Source organism: Sturnira hondurensis, unplaced genomic scaffold, assembly GCF_014824575.4.
Source record: "Sturnira hondurensis isolate 20B ecotype Veracruz unplaced genomic scaffold, ASM1482457v3 Scaffold0002840, whole genome shotgun sequence".
In the NCBI taxonomy this organism is placed as follows: domain Eukaryota; kingdom Metazoa; phylum Chordata; class Mammalia; order Chiroptera; family Phyllostomidae; genus Sturnira; species Sturnira hondurensis.
Genome location: NW_028075471.1, coordinates 20,461,265 through 20,471,090, shown reverse-complemented (window position 1 = coordinate 20,471,090; position 9,826 = coordinate 20,461,265). Strand labels below are relative to the sequence as shown.

Below are 9,826 nucleotides of genomic sequence, written 5' to 3'. Positions count from 1 at the left end.
TGTGAGTGTGTGCGCGTGTGGGGGGCCACCAGCAAGGAGCAGAGAAGGCAGCTTGGGCAGCCGGCTGTGCCTGTGTGTGAGGCCCCGAGCCCCAGGCGTGTGAAGAGTGAGGCTGTGTGCACAGGAGGCATGTGCGCGCCTGGCAGGTGCGTGTGTAGGGAGCGGGTGCAGTGAGAACACAGGTGCTTGTGCAAGGGTGCAGGGAGCGGGTGCGTGTGCAGAACGCGGGTTCGGATGAGGGCGCGGGCGCAGGGTGTGTGCAGCGCGCGGGTGCGTGTTCGGGGCGCGGGCTCGGGTGCGGGGCTCGCGCAGGGGGCGGCGGGCGGGGCGGGAGTGGCGGCGGTGACAGCTGCGCCCGCGCTCCCCGCGCGTAGGTGTGCGGCGCGTTCCTGGCGGGGACGGAGCGCGCAGATCTCGCGTGTGCTCGCAGCCCAGCCCGGCCCCCGCCCGGCGCCGCGAGCCGAGGTGTCGCCCGCGCCCGCGCCCGTGTAGCCGCCGTGCCCGCGAGCGGGAGCCGGAGTCGCCGCCGCCGCCCGAGTGCAGAAGAGCGCACGCCGAGGCTGTCCGTCACCGCCATGGCCACCACGGTGACCTGTACTCGCTTCACCGACGAGTACCAGCTGTACGAGGATATTGGCAAGTAAGAGCCGCGGTGCGTGCGGGCAGGGCCGAGACCCCGGAGATCTGGACCTTCCGCGCCGCCGGTTCCGGGCGCACTGCGGCCCCGCGCGCCCCCGGCTTCTCCTGGCTCAGGGCCCGAAGCGTACTGCCCCGCGCGGCCCCGACCCCCGAGCCCCAGGCCCAGCCACCGGACCTTAGCGTGCGCGGCCTTGCCTGGCCCTGCCCAGCTCGGCCGCCTGGCCAGAACCCCCGAGCTCTGGGCGCCTGGCTCGGCGCAGCGGGGGCGGCAGCAGGTGTCCTCGGAGCGCCGGGCAGACGTGACGCATCAGGCGGCCGGAGGTCAGAGAGGAGGGGCGCACCGGGGTAGCCGCGAGGCCTAGAGAGCAGGGGAGGGGGCGGCCCGGGCCGGAGAGTCGTCCCCGAGTGGGCCTGGCTGTCCCCACCCCCACTGAGCAGCCGGGTGCGGGGGCGGCAGGACCTGCTCCGCGCTTGCTCCTCCGCGTGGCTCCATCCGCGGGAGGTGGGGGGTGGGGGTGCTCGCTGCGCGCCGGACCGCGTGGGAACAGCCTCTGCCGTGGGGGCCCCCGGGGAATCTGGGTTCTGGGGGATTTCCCCCTAGATCCTTCTAGAAAGAGGAGTCTGGAGAGCTAGTGCCTGAGTTTGGGAGGTCCGGTCAGACCAGGGGGCTGAGATGAGGGGCGAGGTGGGGAGCCTGATGGGCTCCCGGGTTCAGGGTCACCGAGGTGGGCGGGGGCTGGTGCGACTCGGCGGCGGCGCTGGTGGGGAGGCCGCGAAGGCGCGTTTCAGGAAGGACCTCGCCGGGAACAGGTGGCTCCTGCGCTCCGCTTGCTGACCTGGGCGCATGGGGCGCCTGCCCCGGCTCTGCCTCTAGGGTCGCCTGGGTTGTGCACCCGGTGAGTCAGGGTGGCTGCTCCAGCCTGATGCGGCCAGAACCCGGCCTCCTGCGTCGTCCTCTGTCCCTGCGCGGTGGTGGTGGCGCCGCTGGTGAGGCTTCCTCTTAAACATCTAGGGGCCGACCCTTATTTTTCATTCCTAAACACGCATCTGTAGTGAAATCTCGTCTTGGTGAGTGATGCTGATCATGGGCGACACGGATGCCCTGCCTTGAGGAGTCGGGGCGGGGGCGCAAATCCTCCAGCTCACCCTGCACGTGCGGAAGGAAGCGCCAGCCTGGCGGCAGAGGGATGGTGAAGGGGCACCCGGAGTGGGCCAGGCCAGGCCCTGGGAATCCATAGACTGCCTTCCCTGGGGTGGGGGCTGGTTGGGGGCCGGTTGGGGGCCGGCCCCCAAGGTGAGTGGATCTGGAGAGCAGAGGAGAGGGACGGGGAGGGTCTGCCTCCTCCAGGGCTTCTTCTGCCCCCCAGGGGAAGGCCATGAGCTGCTGGTTCTGCCAGGGGCGGGCAGCTGTGGGAGGAAGTTGTACTGTTTCTCTGCTTTGCACCCAGGGGCACCCGACCCTTTCCCGTAAACTTTTCTGTGGATCCTCGGGGTCCATGGCTGTGTAGGGGACCCCCAAGCCCTGGACTCTGGCTCCAGCAGTGGCTGGTTAATGTGCCTGCTCTCACCCACTCCCACACTGGGGAATAGAGGTCTTTGGGGCAGCCCCCTGGGTGGAGAGGGGGTGGCAGACCCCGCAGTGCATGCTGGGCTCTCACCCCTTCCATAGGGACTGGAGCAGTGGGTGGCTGCCCACATAGTGGTGCCCAGGGACTGGGCCTGAGTGGGTGGGGAAACCTGGCTGCAGACAGGGCAGATGCCTGAGGGTGAAGCACCCGGGGCCAGGAGGGTTTTGGTTCTCCTGGCCCCTGAAGCCAGTGGCCCATTTGTGGAGTTCCATAGGTGCCCGGCCCAGGGAGGGCTGCCAAGGGGCCTGCCACAGCTCTGCTGGGGCGTCCAGGGCAGGGAGGAGGTCAGGCAGGTGCTGGGTGAGCCTGGGGCCAGGGTCCACAGTGGCTGTGTTGGCAGGCTGCTGGTAGTGCCAGGCCAGCAGGAGGCACAGTTGGTGCTGCTTCCTGGCCAGGTGGATGCCTCCAAGTTTATTTAAAGCTGTAGCCCCTGGCACTGGTCAGGCAACGACAAGCTCCCTGCCTGGGGAGGGCCAGGCCGCAGGCCCACAGCTGCCGGTGTGACATGGCCCTGACTAGGCCTGTCCCCTCTGGCCTCCTCCCCTTCCCTTTGCCACCCATCCCAGCTGCTGCCTCTGCTCCGGAGGGTGCCCTGGGGGCCTGGGCTGTAGGGTCTGAGGGCCGAAAGAAGCTCTTTTCTGGGGCCTGGCCGGGGACTCCCTTGTCCAGCTGGATGCCAGCCTGACTTGGCCCAGGTCCTGGGTTCAGAGCCACTCCGAGCAGGGACCCCTGTGAGGCACAGAACAGGCGGGAAGGCTCGGCCAGCCTGGGCGGGCCAGCAGTGTGGGTTTTAAAATCCAGAGAACTTCCCGAGTAATAAAATAAACACTTGTATCTCTTCTGCTGAGTTACTCTTTTTCCATTTTGGCTTTAAGTTCCTCTTTGGTTACGAGCAGTAGTGCCGTTGCTCTGGTGGCAGTCCTGCCCACGGTGTCTGTCCTTCCAGGTCTGACCCGTGTGCACCCAGGTGCCGTGTCCATAACTAGACACAGGTCCTCCCTGTGTCTCTTGAGCCGTTAAACGGACATGCTGGAGCTGTTTGCCCTCTGTGCAGCGTTGGGGGCACGAGGGAGGTGACACATCAGCTGTGCACGCTGCTGTGTGGTGGCAGAGGTGCGAGTCCATGGTCCTGCCCTGGTGCCAGACCCTCCTCCAGCCCTGAGGCAGGTTTGTCCAGCGCACAGGTCCCAGGGTGTCCTTGGGGTGTGTCTCCAGCAGCGGGTCCAAGTCTTCTCTGGGTTTCTGTGGCCACCAGCCCCCTCAGGTCTAATACACTGGGCCCTTGGGTGGACAGAAGAGGCTCCCAAGTCTCCACTTTTGGGATCATCTCCTGCAAAGTGCCGGCACTCCCCTAGAAGAAAGCCGCTCCTGTGAGGATTTGGACATGACAAGGGGTCATGGACCGGCTATGTCGGCCTCCACGGAGCTTGTTCCTTTGAACCTGTGGTTTCATCTAATTAGTTGACCAGGGAGCATCACCTCCTCCACCTGCAGGATTTAACAGAGATGATGCTGAGGGAGGGGGCCACCTGCCCCAGAAGCAGGGAGACTGACCTCCAGCCCAGGCCCAGCTGACCTTGGTGCGTCCTTGGCTCCACCCAGTGTCTGTCCTGTGGTGTGACCCCTGGGTGGGGCAGTTGGCCTATTCTCCACAAGCTGGTGACTGGCCAGGGTGTTAGTGGACAAAGGGTGGAATGAGGGGCAGGTGGGGTGTTGGTCCCTGACCTCTGACGCCAGAACCAGGGAGGGGGTTTGGGTGGAGAAGGATCCAGGGTGTTTGCTTCCTCCAGCTCTGCCTGGGGCATCCCTGCCTTGGGGAGTCCCTGCCTCAGGGCGGTTGCCTGCACCTTCCTTCCACCCCTCGGGCCACATAGCTCCTACCCCAGGGGCTGCTCTCTGAGGTCCCGCCCCAGACCCCACTTTGCCTCCCTAACACTTGGCACCCACCAGAAGGCCAGGCAGCCCCCCACCAAGGCGGGGCTTCGGGCCTGGCTCAGAGCCCTGACCCCTGGCCCTGCATGCCAGCAGAGGTGGGTGCTGGCCGCCCCAGAGCCCTGACTCAGGCAGAGGGTTTCAGCTCTCGCACGCGGCTGCTGCTGCAGGGCACACATGAAGGTGAGGCTTGTTCAGTTACTACTGGTGGTATTTTTATACCATAACCTACTTTGCTGGGAGCTAAGAATATAGCTTCGTTTGCTACCTGCGCTCCTCCTCTGGTGACAGTCGCCAGCGGTTACACGGCGCCCGTTACCCAAGGTGCTTGGTCTGCAGTCACTGCCAGTTTGGAGGGGAGGGGAGGCGCACCCAAGACCTCTGACCAGGCGGGCACACAGGGCAGGCTGTGTGTGCAGGCCGTCCACTTGGAGCCTCCCTGCGCTGTGCAAATGCTGTGCGTCCCTCCGCCACTGGCTCCTGTCGTGGTGCGCTGACCCTCGGCTCCCCGGCCTCTCTGGTTGTGGCGCCGCCTTTGTGCCTTCCCCACATGGGCACTGTCCCTGGCTCCCCTACCACGTCTCTCCACAACTCTGCCCCCATTTGGGTCCAGCGAGCCTTGAAATTTTATTGTATTAATTAAACTACAAGGACGATATCATCTTGTGAAAACCAAAAAGCAACATGCATGTACGTGCAGTGAATGTGCCTCTTACAGCTGTGTCTCCTCACTCCCCTGAGCAGCTGCAGGGCACTCTCAAGTCTGGGCGGGGTCCTGCATGTATACAGGCACACGAGGGCAGGTCACGTGCACACAGGGCTCTAAAAACGCAGGTGGTATCATATCACCACACAAACGATTCTCTGTCAGCCCCCACATGGCAGGTATTTCCCTCGGGCTCTCAGAGGCAGGGACATGTGTGTGGGGCTTCTCCTCTGATGAGCATGACAGAGGCCTGAGGAACCCCCAGGTTTGGAGGGGCTCCCTCCTGTCATGGGAGTGAGGCTGTGGGCCTCTGCCCTTGACCAGGGGCGTGGTCCCCCCCTTTGGGGTTGGAGGCCCTGCTGAGGTCCCTCGAGGAGAGACGGCATCATTGGGCTTCCTTTCTTCTACCTGAGAAATAGTCTAACAGAGAGAGTTCCCCCTCACATCCACACCAAGCCCCGTGGCGGCCACAGGCCTTGCAGGCCGGACCAGGCGGAGGGGACACGCCTCATCTCTCCCTCTGCCCCTGAGGCCATCTGGTCCCCAGGCTAGAGACCAGCCTTCCTGGAGATTTCAAATATGTTTTCAAAAATTTAATTCTCTCCCTCTCTGTCTCCTGCAAAAACAGAGTCTGATTTGATTACTTTGAAGCATCTTTCACCGACCTCTGTGAGCCACTTGATTGGTGTAGAAACCTAAGTACAGCACGTGTCGCCGAGGGTTTCCGAAGATCACCATATCAGCTCGTTATGTGAAACTCGAGTTTTATTCGTTTGAAGATTGGGATCTATTGAAAATGAAAGATGACTTTATGTTAGAGTGGTTGCCAGCTGCCTGGCTTGCGGCAGCTTGTCTCCTGGTCCACTCAGGGGTCCCTGGTGGATGCAGTTTTTCTGGCCCAACCGAACAGTCTTGGTAACTAAGTTCCGGTTCTTTGCTCAGCCAGTCTCCTGCTTCTGTGGAGGTCTGGGGCAAACTGGCTCGGGGCAGTGAGGGCAGGAGGAGGGTGTGACCCTCTGACCTACCACTCATTGGTTCTCTGTTCCTGAGGTCGCCCCATCCCCCATCCCCCTAGGTTGCTGAGTGCAACACTGTCTAGAAGCCACGAGTATAATTCAGAGATTTTGGGTTTTAAAAAATTATTTATTTATTTATTTATTTTGAGAGAGAGAAAAGGAGAGAGAAGGAGGAGAGAAACATCAATGTGTGGTTGCCTCTTGTGCACCCCCTACTGGGGGTCTGGTCCACAACCTAGGCATGTGTTCTGACTGGGGATTGAACTGGCAACCCTTTGGTTTGCAGGCTGGCGTCCAATCCACTGAGCCACACCAGCCAGGGCAGAATTTTATAATACTTAAAAAAAACCCTAAAAACACACAGGTGAGAGGTGTGTTTTAAGTGTGTTTTAAAGTGTGTTTTTTAAAGTGTGTTTTAAACACACTTTAAAACATGCATTTAACTCAGCGTATCCAAAATATTATTTATGTAATCAATACAAAAATTATTGTTAAGTTACTTTACATTTTTAAAAACATGATGCTTTTGAATAGCGGTCTGTGTTTTACGTTGGTGGCACACCCCAGTGTGCAGCAGCCAGTCCCGCTTCAGCTGCTTTGTGTGCTCACGGGGCTGGACAGAGCCCACCTGGATCTTCAAGGCCATTTCTGCAATGATGATGGTTACTTTGCATGTTTCTGGTTTCTTTTGCTCATCTGCAGGTTCAATCATCCATTCTTGGGCTTGCACACTTGCCGTTTGCCGGCCTTTCCCCAGCGCTGGGTGACTGTCATGAGCCAGGCAGGGCGCCCGCCCGCCCATGTGGGACATGGTGGGGACGCAGGTGGGCAGCGTAACCACTCATGCGTCCCTGCCCCGTGCTGCTCGTGCTCTGGGAGTGACTATGAAGAAGCCGGGGTGCCAGTTAGCGGGAGGTCGTGGCTGTAAAAAGGGGCCAGGCGCAGGGGAAGGAGGGAGACCGCAGCCTGCAGGGATCAGCAGTGAAGACGGGGGACATGGTAACTGGCCTCCCCAAGTGAAAGGCTGGACGGTGGGGGGTTCTGCACACAGCCGTGTGCCTGCAAGTCGGGGCACGCAGACGGAACACACTCCTAGAACGATGCCCACGACTGAAGCCGACTCAAGGAGAAATAGGACATTGGAGCAGACCTACCACAGCAAAAGGGATCAATAAACAAATTTAAAAACTTCCATGCCCCACAAAGAAGCCCCAGCCCAGAGAACTCCACTGGTAAAAAGTCTGTCGAACATTTAAAGTGTGACTAACAGTCCTTCACAGACTCTTCCGAAAAATGCAGAAAATGACAGAAGTTTTCTATTCTGCGAGGCCAGTGTCACCCAGGACCACACCAGGCAAACACAGCAGTGGACATGAGACCTTGGGCAGTGTCCTCAGAAGATCTGGGCCCAGCAAGACGCCCTGGGAAGCACAACAGAGGCTGAGCACTGTGCACAGGGAATGTCACTCCAGGGGTGAGAGGCGGGCTCAGCACACACAATTTAGCCGGTGTGGACACTGTATTTATAGGATAAACACAGAAGTTATATGATCATCTCAATAGCTGCAGACGAAAGCTAACGGCTTCCTGGTAAAAACACTCAACAAACTAGAAACAAAAGGGAATTTCCTCAGCTTGATGAACGGCAGCTGGGAAACACCAGCAGCTACCTGGCTTCCCGCTGGAGACAGACCCTTTGCCCCCAAGGTCTGCAGCAGGTGGAGGGCATCCCGTGAAATTCCATTAGAACCAAGGGACGGATCCAGGGGCCTGCACCATACAGTCAAGTCACAAAATTCACTGTACTTTATTCTCAGAATAAAAGTGGGAAAACCAAGGCCATCCACAGTAGCACCTGAGAAAGTAAGGCACTTAGGAACGAATTAACAAAAGCTGCACGAGTCTTGAACACTGAACGTGCAGACTGCTGTGGAGAGAAGTAGGAGACGCCTAAATAAAAGTGTGTGGGCCGGAGATGCCTCGCTGCATCGCGCCCCAGACAGACCACAGGTGCAGTGCAGTATTTATCGGAATTCCAGCTGCCTGTTTTTTAAAAAATTCACACGCTGACACTAACATACCTACGGAAAAGCTGGGGACCCAGGAGAGCCAGGACAGCCTTAATGAGAAGGACAAGTTAGAGGACTTGCACTTTCAGCTTTCAAAGCTCGCCATTCTGCCGCCGCAGCCAAGACACAGGGGTGCCGCGGGCCCGAGGGTGGCAGGGGGCTGGGTGGGGGGTGCAGAGCAGTGCTGGACATCTGCGGCCAGCGGATCATTGACAAGATGATGAGCAGGGAAAGAATAGTGGTCCATCCAACAAATGGACAACTGGGTGCCCACAGACCAAAAAAATGACCTAACACCAGACAAAAAATTATCTCGGAATGGGTCAGGGGTGTAAATCTGTAGGATTTTTGGAAGGAAGCATGAGAATGGTTTGGATTTGGCCGTGAATTCTCAGATTTGGCGCCACCACAGAAATAGGCCAGTTGGACTCAACATGGACGCTCTGTGCCTCGCAGGACGTAGCCAGGACACCCCGCGGAGGGAGGAAGTGTTTGCAAGTGGGCTGTCGGGTAATGGACTTGCATTTAGAATGTTCTAAGAACTCACTGCCTTGGAGGAAAAAGACAAACAACCCAAGTGGACAATTAATTAGCTCTTGAGAAGATAGATGCTCGATGTCCTCAGTCATCAGGGAGACTCCAGTCAGAGAGACCATCTGATGCCACTTCAGTCGCCCTGAGACAGCGAGTGATGAGTGCTGGGGGGCCCAGAGTGGAGACCCTCGTGCAAGTGCCGAGGTTCTGGGGAAGGCCGCCCGACACTCCTCACAGCATCCAGTTCCCCGGGTGGGTCCCTGAGAGGTGTCGAAATGTGCCCACACAAAACCTGGGGCACAGCAGCCCCAGCCGGTGTGGCTCAGAGGGGTTGGGCACCGTCCCACAGAGCAAAGGGTCGCTGGCTCAAGTTCAGGTCAGGGCACAGGCCTGGGTTGCAGGTTTGGTCCCCAGTTGGGCCCATATGAGAGGCAACTGATCCGACGTTTCTCTCCTTCTCTCTTCTCCTCCCTCCCCCTTTTCCTATATATATATATATAAAACCTTGTCTACAGCAGATTATCCATAACAGTCAGAAAGTGGAAACATCACCAGTGGCCACCCACAGATGAACCTGTGCCCATGCAGTGGGTGCCATCCAGGCCTCGGATGGCAGCACCTGTGCTGGGTGCCGACTGGGGCTCAGTGTGGTGCATGCTGGCTGCATGGGTGCAGGGAAAGCGCTGTCACAAAGGCCACACACCACGGCCCTGTTTACATGCAGCGTCCAGCATGGGAGGCCCCGGCAGCTTTATGCGGCGAGACCCCAGGGTGATGTGAGGAGAACCTTCCACACTCAGATTGTGGCAATGGATGTGGATGAAGCAAAAACCACTGAATTATGTGCTTTTCATGAGTGGATTGTGTGGCAAGTGAGTGACCTCTCACTAAAGATGTTTAAAAGCAAATAGAACCCGTGTAGAAAAACAAACCTCTCGCACTTGCTTCTCTGGGTTGGTGTGGCTGGAAAGTGAGCCGACAAAGTGCCAGCAGCCCTGGCCATGGCTTCCTGGGCATGGTCACTCACGGTCATGAGGGCAGGAGCCAATGTGGCCCCTAGCCCACCGTCACTCTGCCAACACTGGGGCACCTGTCATTGAGCCGGGAGACTGTGTGTGTGCACACATGTGTGCATCAGAGGGGAAGAAAGAGAGAGAGGCCCCAGCGTGAGACTCAAAGCCCCTCCCCGAGGCCTGCAGCTGGCCCTTATTCCCCAAACCTCGACATTCCAGACACCCAGCAGCTGACCCTAGGTCCAGCAGGGTCTCAGAGCAGATGAGGGGCTTGGCTCTCCAAGTAACC

The 9,826-nt window shown here is 59.1% G+C and overlaps 1 protein-coding gene across 5 annotated transcripts in view; it reads left to right on the top strand.

Moving 5' to 3' along the window:
• The first annotated feature begins 489 nt into the window (after positions 1–489).
• Positions 490–9,826, top strand: part of CAMK2B (calcium/calmodulin dependent protein kinase II beta) — a 50,746-nt gene continuing 41,409 nt past the window's right edge. For all 5 annotated transcript variants that reach the window (XM_037041008.1, XM_037041009.1, XM_037041007.1 and 2 more), the window contains exon 1: positions 490–640. In XM_037041008.1, the coding sequence (XP_036896903.1) occupies positions 576–640 (65 nt within the window). In that variant the 5' untranslated portion in view covers positions 490–575. The remainder of the gene's footprint in view (positions 641–9,826) is intronic.